At 39.8% G+C, this 17898-nt stretch overlaps 1 protein-coding gene across 14 annotated transcripts in view; it reads right to left on the bottom strand.

Annotated features, from left to right (window-relative positions):
- Positions 1-17898, bottom strand: part of Ptprt (protein tyrosine phosphatase receptor type T) — a 1059888-nt gene that overhangs the window by 577498 nt on the left and 464492 nt on the right. For all 14 annotated transcript variants that reach the window (XM_063248334.1, XM_063248323.1, XM_063248321.1 and 11 more), the window contains one exon: positions 6910-7203. In XM_063248334.1, the coding sequence (XP_063104404.1) occupies positions 6910-7203 (294 nt within the window). The remainder of the gene's footprint in view (positions 1-6909; positions 7204-17898) is intronic.

Below are 17898 nucleotides of genomic sequence, written 5' to 3'. Positions count from 1 at the left end.
TGACTGAAATAACCTTGCATGTGGGCCCCACTCACCCCTCCAAGAGCACTGAGATCACCTGAGGATGCTCACTGCAGAGGTCAGGACTCATCTACACTCCTTGTTTGCTCTGGATTTTCAAGGTCTCATTTTCACACGCCTTGACCTTCCAGAAAAGAGAAGGATCTATATAGCATGATTCTCTGTCCTACTTGGGACCAGAAACAGAATCATAAAAATGACAATCCCATCCTCCTGATTCCACTCCCCTATCAGCAGGTGCCAATACAGCTACACAGCAAGGACACTAATGCTCAGTCACAAATGTCCCCTCCTCCCTGCAGCCATCGGAGCCTCTGTGCTAAACCACCTCTGCCTGAGAAAGTACAGAGAATAACTGCAGAAATCCTCCTAAGAGGGTCCATCATGCCACCATGACAGAAATAAGTTTAAGTTCCAATCCCCTCTTCCCAGACTGTGAATTCTAAATAATGTTCATTAAAGAATACCTAGGTTCTGAGGTCCCTCATAGGCATATGTTATCCTGCCAAAGCATCACAATAAAAATAATGTAACATACTCTTTCCTAACTGGAATAAAAGAAACTGAGGCACAAAAAGGTAAAGGAATACATCCCTGATCATTCAGTAGCAAATGCCCAGCTCAAAATAAGAAACATATTTCTGTGGCTCTAAAGCCCATATCCTTTTCATTAAATTCTAATGAGTACTTTCACTTCATTGAGCTTGGCAATTTGAATCTCTTCTTTTTTATCCCTCTGGAGAAAAGAGCTAGACACATATCCCTTCAAGTAGAAACCTATAAATATGTAAATAAAATATAACATGCAATCAACCCTCAGGTGAAGGGAATAAAAAGCGAGCCCTCCAAATCAGCAGCAGACTTGGCATCCCGGCCATACCAAGTCACTTTTCACAGGGAGAATTGGAACTCTTCAATGAAGTGGGCTCTTAAGCAAGGAGCTTTTGATTTACAGTAGCAAGTAATCACACGGCAGGGGGTGGGGTATGCAGTCCCTTGGTTTGCTGTATGGTTGATTTGTGATCCTATAACTTTGATGTGATGAGAGCTACCTGGGGCCTGGTTCAGGCAGGACTTTAGGGACTGAGGGAAAGGAGTTTCTGCAGCATAAGAAAATGACAGGTTCCTGAAGTCATGTTTTTGGGATAAGGAAGATTTCCAGACAGCAAAATCAGGACTCACATATAGGTATTCCATGGAGGCAGGTCTGGGGTATCACTGAAGGAAAGCTTATTCTGTATGACAATTGAAGATAATTTTAAGATACCAACAAGTCTGTTCTTAGGCCACTAAAAATGGTACTTTACAGAAGAGGAGCAAGTTTGATCAGTATGGTTCTTATCTCATTCTTTTCACCAGGCTTCCTCTGTTACTGACCTTGACAGTCATTCTTAAAGTTGTTGTCTGTGTCTCTGCCTGGGATCTCCAAATAGTTAATACTAGCAGACTGCCTGTTTTCCCTATTCTGCTGAATCTAATGGATACTGTCTGGGCATTACACCATCTCAAGTTCTGTGATAATCAAACTAATACTGGATAGAGAAAAGGGTAATGATGCAAGAATTCCAGGTATGAAGTGGTTTGGCATGGAGGAAGTAAACTGTCCATCAGAGGCAGGCATCGAGATGAATCAGTGTGGATCTCTCAGGATGTCAGCAGTTGGGGATATGTTAGAAAGAATCCTATAATGCACTAGACAGTAAAATCTCTGAGAGCCCAGATCACAATGTGACCATCATGCTCTGAAATATGATTTTCCATGGAGCGATGCCAGTCAGTCAGGACATATGGACAAGTCATACTTCTTGTTTGGATATAATAATTCATAATTATAATATCCATAACAATAACAGCAACAAATAATGATCTGTTTCATTATAGGAATCTAACAAGCATTTGAGCACTTCGAAACTCTTTGCTAAACATTATTGCCTCTGCCTCCAGGCCTGTATGAAAGGATGATGAATGATTAAAATGAAGAAAAAGAACAAAATAATGAATTTAAAAACATGAATGGAGCATTTCAAGAGAATAGCGTGAAGACAGTGAATGAATTACATTGCTTTCATCAGTACTAAGAAGTCCCTTTGATCCTGAAGTCCGGGTGAACTCAGGTAGTTCTCAAGGTAAAGAAAATTTGCTAGTCTTCTAAGCTGCAGATGTATATACCCCATTACCTGCTACTCATCTAATCTCCTACACAACATATTCAAACCTGAATATGTTGCCCAATCTTTTGGCAACACTCTCTCTCTCACTCTCTGCCCAATCCTTTGTGCTTTTCATCTCCAAAAGTGGTTCTACCACTCTCAGTCATTTAAACGAGAAGCATAGGGTGTCACTTGAGACTCACTTCTCCCACTTTCTATTTTGCAGTCTGTCTAGGTTCCAGTGTAACTGGCTTGCTCCACACTCTAGCCTTTGAGCTAGGATATTCTGCAGCCAAACTCTTAATATTTTTCTATCTTAAGGATTGGACTCTGTTCCTGTTGCCCTAAAACACCCAGTTAACCCATGACTTTGTAGGATCTGGTAGAACATTGTACATACCCATCTGCCCTCGCTAACTGGCCCCTGGTATCTTCTTGAGAAACACTTGAGGTGATAATTTACTGCTGCCAATCCTCTTCTTGCTCTTGGTATGCCCTTGGTAAGCTACACTCTGCCACCAGTGCCCAGCACAAAGAGGACACACACAGAGCGCTCAGTAATTTCCTGATGAAAAGAACAGACATGGATCCTTCATTCATAGCTAGTTTCCACAGTTGCCACCCAGTCCCACCCCCCAGGAGGATACTTGTTAGGAGCAGAACTCCTCAAGATTAACATTCCATCACTGGGGCTATATAGCTCAGCGGTACAGTGCCTGCCTGGCGAGTGTAAGGTTGTGAAACTCAATGCTCGGTACAAAAAAAAAAAAAAAAAAAAAAACAACCCACAATAATTAATACTCTATCAAACAATGTGGTTTAGAGACCATGATTATTGCTGAGAGACTTAGCTCTAAGCACTTAAAGGATTTTTGAACTTAACCCAATAATTCTGAGTCTCAGTCTTCCTTTTGTCCGCCTCTCAGAGTAGCCTGTAGGATCAAGCTCTATAACAGGCATATCACCAAAGGGGTGTATCAACGTGTCACACTGTACCAGTGGCCCTTACATTTCGGTGTGCAGCAGCAGCAGCATTCTGAGCTTTCTAGGCACGATGCTCTGAATCTCTGATGTACCAGGTTTTGAGACTGGGTCTGAGAATATGCATTCTAACAAGTTTCTACATCTTACGTGTCAACTGATTTAGGCTGCTATTATCGAACACCATTAACTGGGAAACTTTTAAGTAACAGGAATTTGTTTTTACAGTTCTGTAGAGGAGAAAATGCAATGTTAAGGCAGTAGCAAGTAAGGTGTCTGGTGAAGGTCCTCAGTGTCCTGAGCTCAACTTCACACTGTGTCTTCCTGTGCAAAGGAGCGAGGGCAGCATTCTGAGTCTCAAGACTCAGAATGTGAGAATCCCCTTCACAATCCAGTTACCTTCCTCAGCCCCTCACCTCATAATATCTTCATGCTGAGAATTAGGAGCTAAGACACGGATTTTGGTGGATTGGTCAGTCTCTAGCAACACTTTGAGAACAACGGTTCTAGATGATTCTAAGAGCTTTGTTATTTGCATATTGAGTTTTCCTCTATGACGTATGTCTCTCAATACCAGACTTCATATTTATGTTTTACCCCTTTTGCTGCTTTGCTGGAATTTTAATCTAGCCTGTAAATTCCTCTGGGCAGAAATTATACCTTCCACACTCCACACTCTCCTTTTCTGTTTTGCAAAATAATGAGTACATTTCCAGTATGATTAATAATAGAACAGGGAAAGGAATAAAATTTCAGACTATGTATGCCAACAAAGAGCATCCACAAATGGATACCTGCCCTGAAGTTCTCTTAAAAATTAATTACAAGGCAAAGAACATTCTGCCATTAGTGGCAATGGGAGAAAAAAGATTATTTTCTCAATGACATGCTTTGTAGAGTGTGGGTTATTCAAGATTTTAGCCGTAACTTATTTAAACACCAACATTTCTTGTAATATGACCCCACAAACAGCATTATAACTCTTTATAGTGATATTCAGACTATTGTGTTTTCAACATGCAAAATCTATTACACAGTTGTGGCAACTGTTTGCAATAGATCGTAAATTTTTATTGAGATGATCATCTTGTGATTGAATTTCAAAATGTATTATATGATCATCAGCAAATAAGTCCAAAGGGGCAGCTAAAGTACTTCAAATATCATTTATAAAGATCAAAACCCCTGAAAACCCTTACATCTACCCTTACATTTACCCCGTGGAAAGAGACAAGTCTCATCAGCACGATCAAATCAATTATTTTATGGATGACTATTGCATTGCAAAGGTGAGATAAGGCATTACCTGGTTTCATAACACACACTTATGTCCTTTTAAAATAGTAGGTTTCATAATCAGGTTCCAATGAGGAATTTTACCAAAGGCCCATTTTAAAAATAATCAAGAAAATGGTATTTCTGTTCATGATGGTAGTTCAATAATCATCAAAGGATGTTTTCAAGTCATGGAAATATTCACTACCTTTGGTTTACATACTGTGAAATCTACTACTGAGATACTTAGAAATGAATATAGTCAATTCCTTCATACAGTTTTGTTCTTTTTTGTTTTGTTCAGGATTAGGGATTAAACCCACGGGTACTGTACTACTGAGATAGATAGATGGATAGATAGATAGATAGATAGATAGATAGATAGACAGACCAACAGATAGGTAGATCTTTGTTTTTAAATTTTGAAACAGGGCCTCACTAAGTTGGCCAGCCTGGAACTTACAATCCTCCTATGTCAGCCCCCAGAGTAGCCATCTGAGTAACTGTGATTATAGGCAAGTGCCACCATATCTAGGATTAGCATTTTATTTTTTAGTATCAGGAATCAAACTTTCTAGACAGGTACTGTGCCACTGAACTATATCCCTGGCCCCAGCATTTGTTTTTGAAAACTCAAATTTGCTCCCAAATTGATCTATGAAGAACAAATTTAGGTATATCATGAATTCTACATTCATTTATGGGTGACTCTGTGTATAGAGATGTGAAAAAATGTACCCAGCTGAACTGAACCCTTTAAAATACACAAAAGAGAAACACATCCCTCCAAATCTTGCCTTCTCACACTCATTCATCTTTCTATCAACTTCAAATGACCTTTCTTCCAACACTTTGAGAAAACTCATAGGCTGCAACCCCTCAGATTCCTGTGCTACAAGCAAACTACAAGTCTTTCTCTAGGTGTCTATGGTGTGTATAGTAATATTTATGCATTTCCTAGTTATTTACCATGTGTAAAGGTGTGCCATAATTTTTACTCAATTCTTCTTTGTATATGTGATTACACATATAAAAGTACCCACACAACCCTATTTCATCTCATGAGCTTATTGTTTAATTGGTGAGCTACAGTGCATTGCAGAGACACATATTTCATATATAGCAGAACGGACATACTTGGCTTTTCATTTCGTGTTGCTGTACTGATGGATTCTTTATAAACACAGACACACAGGTACCCACACACGTACACACGCTCATATATACACCCTGCCTCCACCCCAGAATCCATCAATATCTCCTCTTCCCTAGGAAATCCATGCTGCCTGCTTCCTTGACCACATTCCCGAGGGCATCAGCCCCTGCTCAGTACACCATGCTAACAGCACATGATTCTCTATTTATTCACTGTGTTTTGACCATAGAACAAAGGCATTAGGTTCAGGAGACCTGAGAGCAAATCTTGACTATGCCACTGATTAATACTATAACTTCAGACAGAAACTTTCAAAATACTGAACCTATATTCTTTCATGTATATTTGAGATAAAAATATTCACAGTGAATGGTTAGAGTAAAAAATACATAATAATGTGATTTTCAAAAATTAAACATGAACTTCTTTAATTTCTTGAATTAATTGAGAGCCAAGACCATCTATGGTATACAATGGCAGCCCAAAGCCTCTTGTTAAAAATACAGTTAAAGTTAAGAGGCCTCGGGAATACAGTTGGATCCAAAGTGTCTTCCTAAATGCAGTACGAGCCAGCAAACACCCAGAAACATCTCAGCATTAAGCAGTATCCAGAAACATCACAGCAATAGGTGGAGCCAGAAGCCCAGAGAGATACATTAGAATCCTGAGAACGTGCAGGGTAACATTCCCAATTCTGACTCTCAGATAGGAAACAAGAGCCCCCAGAAGATACAGAGCAGGAGGCTCTAAAACAGGTGTAGAATCAATTTAGAGACATTTTCAGAGCCAGTAGGCACTGAGGACACAGTTGCCACCCAGACTCCCTCAGAGAAAAAACTAGAACTGGGAACCATGAATGAAATTAACAAATTCTGAGTGGGTAACAGGCCCACTCAAGGATTCTCAGGGACAATATATATATGGCATTTAAGGAGGACAGAACCAGGAGCCCACAGAGAAACAGGGTCAGAAGCCCTCAGAAACACAGAAACAAAAGCCCTCAGACACATTATTATTAGCACTAGGAACCCTCAGACTACAAATAGTGCCCAGGATCCTCACAGTCACAGCTACAAAGCCAGTGTGCCATGTGAAAATTGTCAGAAACAGCTAAAGACAATCTCCATAACACAGCGAAAGGCAGAAGGGTCTCAGAGTCACAGTAAGAACCAGAAGGTTCTCAAGGAAGATCAAAACATTGACTGCTTTGATTCCACAATAGAAAACATGCTCACATCAAAGAAATGCACAGACAACATGTCACAAGAAGACTTGTCACAGCAACAGCCCAGTCCCTCAAATGGAGGCCTGGAAGGAGACTCTTACCAGCACACTTGGTCCTGGTGGTGAGAGGAGGCCCCGGAGGTCCTGTTCCCCCTTCGCCTGGTCTTGTGAGCAGCACCCGTATCTCATACTCCACATCGGGGTCCAGATGCCACAGTTTATAGTTGGGAGAGTCGACAATGTGGGTCTCAGCCCAGGTGCCTGTGGTGGTGCGGTATTCCACCTCCTTCAAGATGATGGGTCCATCCCCTATGATGGAGTTGGCATTCGGTTTGATCCACAGATAGGTAGCCCCCACAGCCAGCAGCTCAGGGGGCGCAATGGGCGTGGGAGGCTCTGTAAGGCAAGCAACAAGCAAAGGACTCAGTCTCAAATGTTTTACAGAGAATTCAAGTATTTGAGGCTGAGGAACAGAATTCCAGACATAGCCACAGAAAACGGCCAACAGCTCATGATTAACCTCATTTACATCCTACTTCCATTTTCAAGATTTTGCCTGTTAAATAAATTAATCGGTATTTCTTCAATAAATTTAATCAACACCTAGCCTACCTCCTTCATTTAAAGAAAAAAAAGAAAAAAGGATAATGCTGGGGCTTGGGATTTAACTCAGCGGCATAAGTGCCTGCCTTGCAAGCGCATGCTTGTGAGTCCGATCCCTGGTACTAATTTAAAAAAAAAAAAAAAAAAAGATAATGTAAGGAAATGAATTTTCCAAACCATAGCAATCTGTCTGAGGTAAGACTCTGATTTATATCCACAAAAGAGAATATTCCCTTACTAAAGTGCAGTTTGGTGCAAAATCCAGGGGAGTCTGAGGTTATAAACATTACTTATGCTGGAATCTATACAAGTTAGTGGAAATCCTCCCAAATGGTGATCTGAGCTTTAGGTAGAAAAAAGGATGTTGGTATAGCAAGAATTGCTTCTCCAACTGGCAGGTTCCTTCCAGTTGGCCCCAATGGACCCAGCAGGAATCAAGGATTAAAGAAAAAGTCCTGCTGAGCTATCTCATATCTGCTGTGTCGTGCCTCCCTTTCACTAAGTTCCACAGAGTCAGCTAAAAAGACCAGAATTGTAACAGGCATTTGTAGTACCTACTGGCTAAGCTATAGAAATCAGGTGCTTCTTTGATATATCTTAGATACCAGGAAATTACAGACATGTCATTTTTGGTAATTCTTGGAACATTACCACCTTCATGTCATTGGATAAAAATCTGAAAACCCAAAAGATCAGATCACCAACCGAGGCCATCAAACCCAGCATCTGCCTGTCCTCCCTGGTCAGCTATCCTCCTTGAAGATTATTTGCTTCTTGATGTTCATTTCTTACAAAAATAAAATTGGATATGTTTACTATTCTTATGTGTAGCATATATATGGGTGTGAAGGGATAAAGACAGTACAAAGAAACAGAAAGTATATCTTCTTCCTCACCACACAACAGAAGAGCCATTTTTATTTCTCCTTGTTTCATTTCCATTTTTTTCATATAATTATATTTTTCACATGGTTACAAATAATACATAGACTCAAGATAGTTTTCCCCTCATTTATTACATCTTAAGTATTGTGATCTGGATCTTACTTGAACCCCAAAACTCTCACATGCTCAGAGGTGAGGCTTTTGGAAGGTGGTGGAGATGGGCTGGATTATGAGAGTGCTGTACTCACGAGGGGATTCACCAATGGTGAGTCCAGCAGATATTGTGCTATGGGGAGGTGGGGCCTGGTTGAAAGAGACAGGTCAGTTGGGTGTTACCTGGAAGAGTAACTCCTCCTCCATGGTCCCTTCCTTCTCTCTCTGCTTTCTGGCCTCCATGAAAGTAGCAGCTATTAGGCATATCAGGCCCTTCCCCTATACTATTATTCTACCTTGGAGCTAAGATGAATAAAGACCATAACCGTGAGCTAAAATAAACTTCTTCTCCTTTAAACTGTGAATGTTGGGTATTTTGTCCTAGTAACAGGATAGTTACTAACACACTAAGGGTTTTGTTTATAAACTACATGGATCTTGCTGTCACTATCATTCGTGAGCACAGAACATCCCGAGAATTTATCATACTAATTAGTGTCCAGTCTTTGAAACCATAATAGTTGTTCCAAATTTTGCTATGGTAAACAATGCTGCATTGAACATCTTTGTGTAAATGATTTCAATCTTTCTTGTTTGATACGCTCTTAGAGACAAATGCCAGGAATGGGATTATCTGTCAAAAACTATAAACAGGCCAATGATTCTTAAAGTAAAACAAGGAAGCAGAGTGAGAGAGACATTTGTAAATATACACTGTAAATTTATTCAAGGACATGTTGCTATTGGTGAGGCTCTGGAATAATCACATGGGGAAAGGTGAATTTGAGTTTTAGTTTGGAACTCAGGTAAGGGTTTTGGGATAGAGATTTATTCAGCATTTTTCTTCTAATTAATTACCAAGCAGCAAAGACTCTCAAGAAACAGAATAATTTGCTATAAAACAGGGGTGGACAATATTTTCTCAGTGTGACTCAAAACAAATCTTAAGGGACAATTTCAGATTGCCTCTATTATAGCTTGCCATTTGGTCAGAGAGCGAAATTAAACAGATTAGTCAAGGTAGGTGCTTTTCTTTAGAAAGCCATGGAGGTTATTACTCAAGACCTTGTTATCTCAAAGGTGTTTGCAAATTGATTTTTGGATAATTTGCTCCAGGTAGAGAAGTTAAGTTGGCAGGCAGATAATTTCTGGGCCCATCCTTTGTGCATTTTAAATATACAGACCCTTTGATCACCATTACTGACTCTCCAGAGTTCCCATCAGTCTCCAATGAGGCCTCAAGGGTGATATTTTGCACCTCTCTGATGACACTGTCTAATTCCTTAATATAATTATTCACAGACTGACTCTGGACAAAATTAAGAGCAGCAGACTTCAATGCTTTGGGGGCCGAGCGAGTGGCCATATTAAACTCTTTCCATTGACTTTTCACCATGGTTTGCTGCTCTCCTATTTCAGGCATTGGCAGTTTTCAATTTCTGACTACCAGAAAGAAAATAAAGAATTAATCCTTCCAAATGTTCAATTTCTCTTCATGTATTTCTGATGTAGGTACAAGCATAAACAGAAGACATCCTCTGGAATGTATGACTGCCCCATCTGATGTGACTTGCAGGTTCACAAGTTCATGAATCAGTAATCAGTGTTGTTCTAGCTCTCCTTCTATACTCTCCAAAGTAGAGCATGTAAGTCCATCACATTGTCTCCTGCTTCTGGCACTAGGAAATCAACAGATTATTGGTTTGTTTTGTTCTTTCTCTTGTCAGTGATCCACTGTCTCAGCCTTGGCATCCCAAGCAGTTCATAGTGAAAAAAAGCAAAAATGAGGCACAAAATATGTTCCTTTTTAAGTAGGCAGCACATCATTGTTTGAATAAATACAAAAATCATGTCTAACTGTATCAACTCTCCTCTAAATCTGAGATGAACTCTCTAATAAAGTAACACAAGAAATGAATGTGGCCACTCAGTCCAATTTAGACAGCCAGAGCCAGCAGAAATGCAATTGAAGTCCAGGGAGGAATCATGCTCTGTTAAACCAGAAGCAAAGAAGGTGGAGCAGGCCTAGTTGATTGTCCACCCTCTTTATTTTCTTATAATGGAGATATTTACATAATTAACAAGAAGTGCTAGTAAGGACAATAATTTTTAACTTTGGATAGAACATAGGCCCTAAAGATCTAAGAAAAATTTAAACTCTTTTCTTGCAAAAAATACACAAAAGCACATACCTTAGTGTTCTGTACACAATACTACAAACTCAGGAATCTTTTTGAAACCCATGTACAAATCTCTAAGTGGTCTATGATAAAAACAGTGGAAATCTATTGAGAGTGTGCTGACCAGCCACATCCCCAAAATATTTGCACCTCTTTGGGACTCTGAACTACCCTTCGCTGTAAGGGGTAGAAGCTGACAGGGCAGTCTTGAAAGGAGGCTTGATGGATGAATCACAGGATTAGCACTTTGAGGCTCCCCAGTTATCAAATCTTTGGGCAAAATACACATGCTAAGATTTCCACAGCATATTGTCATATAAATAGCTGAGCCCCATGATCATAACCTACCCAATATCTTCATAGATTTAATATTTGTGTTGAATATTTAGAGGACAAATACATGACCCTATCTCCAAGAAATGATATAGCTTCTATAGAATACTTCCACAGAGGTCATATTTTCAAGTTTACTTTCCTCACATGAAAGGTTTTATCTCTGGCTGAGGTCTTTCAAACAACATGGCAGAGAGAACTTACTGGGAAGAAACCCCAAATACCATTTACCTATGCATCTCATGTGCCCATCAGAGCCCGGAGTGGCTGGAACTTAGTGTTGAAGGGGTACACAGACTCTGTGCCTTGGAATCAGAGGGTAAGGCAGCTGAGTGAAGCAGCAATGGAAAATAGGAATAAGGATTATGCTGGGCATGAAAGAGTAATCACAGGGCCTTGGAAGGGACTTAAGATGGTCTGAGGTTAGGGAAGGTCTTTCAGACAAAGCTTGGAGAGTGCTACAGTGGGGTAAGGCATTCCTATCAAGTCTGTGAGCCAAGAAAATTCTCTAGAGCTCCCAAAGGTCTGCGTTGCTTAGGATGGTGCTGCCTAGGAATAGATGAGTAAACAATCAAAACTCTGTGCTCCGAACACTCATGTCCACAGACACTGAGTACATATGACATGTTGCACCCTTGTATTAGTCACAGACATCTTAGCTGCAAGGAGCCATGTTCCAGCCTTCCTTAAGAACAAAGATAAAGGAGCAGGGAATGAGAAGAGCTGATACACAAGCTGTTAAAGAACAGAGCTTGGGCGGATTGGGAGGGCCTGAGACCCAAGCCAAGGAGATGCTTTGAGACTGCAGAGTGATGCACACCCATACTAAGAGTATGGTTCAGAGAGGAAGAAGGAGAAGACTGACAGCACACATGACAATATGGACACATTTCAAAAATTAATGCATGCAAAATAAGAAAGCACAGTAACTCACTCCCGTGAAAATTTTAAGAATAGGCCCAAACTGTCGTATGGTGGTAAAAGTCAGAATATAGTTTCCTATTTGGTTCATTATTGACTAGGATAAGTTCAAGGAATTCCAGAGGTGCTGGAAAGTTCTACACATTGATTCAAATGATGATACAATACAAACCAGAACAATATTATCTCTTGTGGTATAGACTGCCTGGAAGGGGACAAAGGAAAAATTTGAGAGGGCTATAAAATTTCCATATCTTGATAAGGATTGTATAAAACTTATCAGAATGTATACTTAAAGATATTTTCTTGTGTGAAAATTATAATTTTAAAACAAATTATGAAAATAACAATTATGGCTTATCTGTAACCTAGCAGTTGGAAGAAATGTTACTAAGTTTTACTTGGAACTGAACACCAGAAAATCAGGAATAAATAAGCCTTTGACCATGTACCATCACCTTCTAAGCTATCTATCAGCACCACCAGCTCTTGACTCATTAATAGTTTTCATAATAACTTGTTGTTCACACACATGCTAGTTCCCATCCACAAACCTCTTCACATGTAAGAGAACCAACTCTCTCTTTCTCTGATCCCACATCATCAACTGTGCAAAGCTAGGAATGGTTATGACATCTGATGACATGTCTGCTTATAAAGTTTGGGGAAAAATCAAGGAGGAAGCAGCGTGGCCTCCAGGAAGCTGTGAGCTTGGCTGGAAGATGGTGGTGATGCCTTCTGGGCAGACATCAAAGCATCGAGGATCAGGATCCCCTAAGCTGTGCGCCAGTCTTGCACAGAAGCTATACCAGAGCTGTCAAACGCTCCTTTGGCATGTAGATGGTGAGGTGACCCCTTAATGTAATTCAGCCTCATCCTCAGGCAGCAATATCCAGTCCAATTCTGTCTTTCTTTTCCCTGCTGTGAGCACTTGTAACAGTTTGACTCCCAGAAATTCCTACAGAGAGCAAAAATACTTCAAATAGCTGAAGATCGAGCCATGTGTGCATGCTTTGCCTGTTCCAGACAGATATCAAACATTTCGAGAAAAACTAGATTTTACTAAGATGTGAATTGAGCCTTGACATGCTGCAAAAATGGATAAAATGGCCTCCGATACTCACCTTTCTAATTGATTTTCTATTTACTGATTATGGGGGTCCTGAGAGTGTTCTACCCCATTTTACCCACCAACACACACTCTCTCTCTCTCTCTCTCTCTCTCTCTCTCTCTCTCTCTCTCTCAACATCCTCATATACTTTCGTAAATGCCATTTCTCCTAACTGGAGTATCTTTCCCTTTCCCTTTAACTAAATCATGCCATTTTCCCCCAAAATCTACTACTTACCTACCTAGTTTCTTTAGACTACCGATCTCCGCACAAAGTTGTTCAAAAGCTCTGTGTTCAATTTTAAAATGTCTCCTGATTTCTATGCAACTCTGTTACACAAAGGATTGGAGATAAGAAAGCAATGGGAATCTAGGTGGAACCAGGGTCCTGAATTATCTTTGCCTGGGGTCTCACTACTACCCAGATGTATAAGCTCAGAAGAGCTGAACAACAGTTGTGCTTCCCAATTTTCTTCACCTGAAGAATGAAAGACTATTTTGTCATCCAAACTGTATCCCATCTCTAAATTCTCTACATAGGATCACAGAGATTCTGGTTCTAGCCTGAATGAAAGTAGCCAGCAGTAGACCTCTGTCTTCTCTTTCTCACAGGCCTAGGCCTGTGAGGTCCTTGAACAAAACATGATCAATAGATACAGCATCCAAGACTCCAGCTGGTAACAGCTGAAATTAGTCTTTATGCCTTTGCCTACTATGTGGCTGTTGTTCAATAAGTATTTGAGGTCTTCTTCAAATGGATAGAAACACATTTTGTACGTTTTCAAAAAATAAGGAATTGCAGTGACAACAAAGAGTTGTAGAAAAAGAAAAGAAAATTGTTCTAGAAAACAGGAAATGGACATCCACACTAAGGATTAGAAATGTGTGGGAGAAAAGCCATTAAACAACTAGAGCAGATCAGTAATCAAAGATACAGCCAAAGAAAACTTATCTGAGACAAATAAAAGCCTAAGTTTGTGGACTGTCAAGAACATCGTGCGTTCCAGACAAAATCATTGATGAGACTGAAGCTTAAGCACATCCCGAAAATAGTCTTCAAATATAAGACCAAAGACAAAAATCTCACAAACATCTAGACAAAATTCAGCTATCCACCAAAACAAAACAAGAGGCTAAAAAATGACTTTGCAGATTTCATCATTTCAATTTGAAACACTGTAATATAAAAAAGTTGCAAAAATAAGCACAAATGACAGCAGCGATCAGGCACTTCACATTTTTAGGCTCCTGTCACTCTCCTTAGAACTTTAAAATAGCAACTGATTTAGTCCTCACACAACTCTCTGAGCAAACACTATTACAATTTGCATCTTTCTAAAAAGACAAAAAGATATATAGATTAATTAATTTGACCACAATGTCAAACATTGAGTCATTTGAAGAACCAGAATTGGCAGCTGGGTATGGCAGCCCATGCCTGTAATCCCAGCACTCTGGGAGGCTGAGGCAAGAGGGTAGTAAGTTCAAGCTTTGCTTGCTTGGCTTGTAATTTAGCAAGATCCTCTCCCTCAAAAAAAAAAAAAAAAAAAAAAAATTCTGGGAGTGGGGGATCAGCTCAGTGCAAAGGTCCTGGATTCAATCCTCAGTACTAAAATCAAACAAACAAAAAGAGCCAGGATTTGAGGCAAAGTAGCCTGCATATGGCTTTTCATTCTCAGTCAGTATTGTAAAGGCAATGGTCACACACGTACGCACACACGCACACAGGTTTTATGGGAAATGTTCAATGTGTCAAGAGTGTTCTGGCAAGATAAATTGTGGTATGTGTTATATCCAATAGAAAGATATTCTTGGGGTTTTGGAGAATGAAGAAAAATTCTATCTACCTGCCCTTCCTAGAGAAAAATGATTTGAAGGTATACACCAATGCACCTCGGGATGTATCAGTATCATTGCCACTAGGACGGGAGAACTGGGATGATACAAGGATCTGTCCTGTGGCATAGTTAACTTATTCAAAAGACCTCTCTTTCTTGGATAAGAACCTAAAAGAGAAGAATAATCTCATGTCAGACTGAACTGGGCACACACCATAAGAAGGAACATACTTTATACCTTTTATTTCACAAAGCATCTAGTTAATGCTTAAGAACAAGGCATTTCATTATTGTCCTTGGCTTTGGCAATCATCCTGAAATTGAGTACCACAAATTCCTCTGGAAAAGGATCTCTTTCCAACAGATTCTCCATAGATATACAAGTCTAGTTTTTAACTAAACACAAACAAACAAAAGCCCTGCATATGAAAACCTATTAAAACATCTAGAATTAGTACATCAAAAAATTGATTTTTTCCTTAAGGCAAGGAAATGGGTAATTTTTTAACTTTTTTCCTGTGTTTTTATATAGGTTTTCTCTGATAAATATGCATTGGCTACTTTTTATAAAGATAACCGTCTTAAACAATTTAGGTTTTCTTATATTTGAAACATTTATACCTGGGTGTGAACTGTGCTGTGGTTCTACACTCTTGATCACTAAGCAGGCTCTCCCATCTGCTCAGGTGTCAGGCACCAGCAATTGAGAACCACAAGTGACCACACAAAAGAGTCAGTTGTCACATTCTATTTTACAGGTAAGACTCAGATGCTTTTTAGGTAACTGGCCCAGTCTCACAAAGCAATCAGAACTAGCACTGAACCCAGGTTTTCTCAAACTCTGCATTTTTTTTTTTTTGTACTAAACTTCTTCTTTCTATGCTGGTACATTACTAAGTGTTCCATTTCAGCTCCGGGTGCCATGAAGACAATAGACTGAGTGAGCTCACTAAGGATTAACTATGTGCCAGGCACTGTGCTAAGGATACTACATGCACCTTAAAACTCTTTCACAAAGGTGCTACTGTCAATCCCACTTTATACAGGTAACAATTACAAAAGCAAACCCAAGACTTAATGCATGTTAATTGATCACAATTGCAGTGCTAGTAACAGAAGGGAGACTCCACAGCAGTGCTTGTAGGATCTTGCTAGTAAGATTCTCATGATTGAGAATGATCAAGTGACTTGTTCACAGCCACAGAAATTGGTGAGAAGGAGAATCCATGTCTGGAACTATCTAAAGCCTTGTTAACTTGGGAGTAGTAATAGTAGTCAAAGCTCATGCATGACAAAACATCAGTGCAGTACATCACCCACCTTTGTAATTTTTCTATTGCCATGGAATTGTGAATGGGTCATTGTAAGACAGACTGCACATACCAAGATGTTACTATTCATTCCCAGGGACAACCCTTACCCAGTGAGGGATGGGAGTCTGTAGGTAGGTATCCAAGTTTCTTCAACCTTTGGAGGGGCAATAGGATAGTTTTATTCGGTCCTGTAGATGGACCCATTGGAACTAAGCATCTGATACCACTGATGATATCAGATCTTTCCTGCAGGTTTTGGGAGCCTTTCTTTCTCCTCTGTCTCACTTTCCCTTACCATATTCCTTTCAATTTCTAGATAACTACTTGTAATTTTTTTTTTTTTTTTTGTACTGGGAATCAAACTCAGGACCTTGCACTTGCCAAACAGGCGCTGTACCGCTGAGCTACACCCCCAGCAATTTTTCTCTTGGAGTTTCTTTTTGCAATTTTTCTACTTGCAATTTTTCTCTTGGAGTTTCTTTTTGAAGGAATTCAATATGAAATATGGAAATCCAGAGAAAGTTACTTAACCTCTTCTTGTCTCAAATTTCTCATTTGGAAAACGAGATAATAATACACTTCTTTTGCAGGGGATGTCTTGAGGATTTAATAAAATCAGTATAATCAATAAGCTCAGAACACTCTTAGCACATAACAAACACAGTGTGTTAGCTATTATTATCATGCTCTCACCCACTTACTGATGTGCTATTCAGCACTTGGCAGAAGGCTTACATGGTGTCCCCAATTTGAGCTTCCCATAAAGACACAAAAATCCTACTGGATGTACATTCCTTTTCCTGTATCAGGATAAAGAGGTTCCATAGCAATGTCAGTGTGTACTCCAAGCAATACTTTAATAAACAAATACATTTAAGAGATTATCCTCAGTCTGCTTAACACAGATGTGTTCCAACCCATGAAGTCATTTAGAAATGTGTAATTCAATAATGCCTTAGCACTGGATGGGATTTTGTGATCTTCAACACTCTGTCTGCCCCTTGGCTTCTCTTTCTCCCTGAGCGCCTCGTCATTTTCAAGATTACTCTTTGCTGAGCCACTTCCCAAAATTAAGAGCAGAGTAATCATTCCAGAGACGCTTTTCTTCCCTTGCTTGCTAATCAGCCTTTCACAGAAAGCATGACTCAAGAGTCTGTCTCCCCCAGAGAGAGAAAGAAAACTAAGAGAACAGGATTGTAAAGCTTTTGAATCAGAAGCCTCTCTGAAGATTCAGCTTGTCCCAAGCATTTCTCACTTCTTCTGCTCCACTTTGGCCCAACAGCTCTGCTGTGGACAGTTGGGTAGGAGAAACTCACGCCTTAGCCAGTTTAGAGGATTGCTGCATCCCAGAAACACTCTCCTCTGTGCACCTCTGTGATGAAGAGAGCTTTTGTCATTATTATGCAGCAAGGGTAATGAATACTCAGCACAATGTGCTTGGCTTTAGTCTAGAACTTACTACTAAGAATTCATTTATTCTTTGCATCATACCATAAGGTCCACACCACTATAATACATATTTTTCAGATGAGGAAACTAAAGGAATGTGTTATTTATTTAATTTTAGGTCTTTAAAAAACCGTCCACTGTTACAGTCAGATCTGTAAACCTGGGGTGTAACTCTGCAAATTAGACTTCTAGTCTCCTTTGCAAGCTGGTTTTGGTTCGGTCTTCTAAACACAGGACTCTAGATGGACACAGGAAACTGTAAGAGGGAAGATGCTCTCTTCCTGCCTCAAGATCAGTCCAGCAGC

Source organism: Cavia porcellus, unplaced genomic scaffold (assembly GCF_034190915.1).
Source record: "Cavia porcellus strain 051 isolate PalLab524CR breed Dunkin Hartley unplaced genomic scaffold, mCavPor4.1 scaffold_5, whole genome shotgun sequence".
Lineage (NCBI taxonomy): Eukaryota > Metazoa > Chordata > Mammalia > Rodentia > Caviidae > Cavia > Cavia porcellus.
This window is presented reverse-complemented; position numbering and strand designations above follow the sequence as displayed.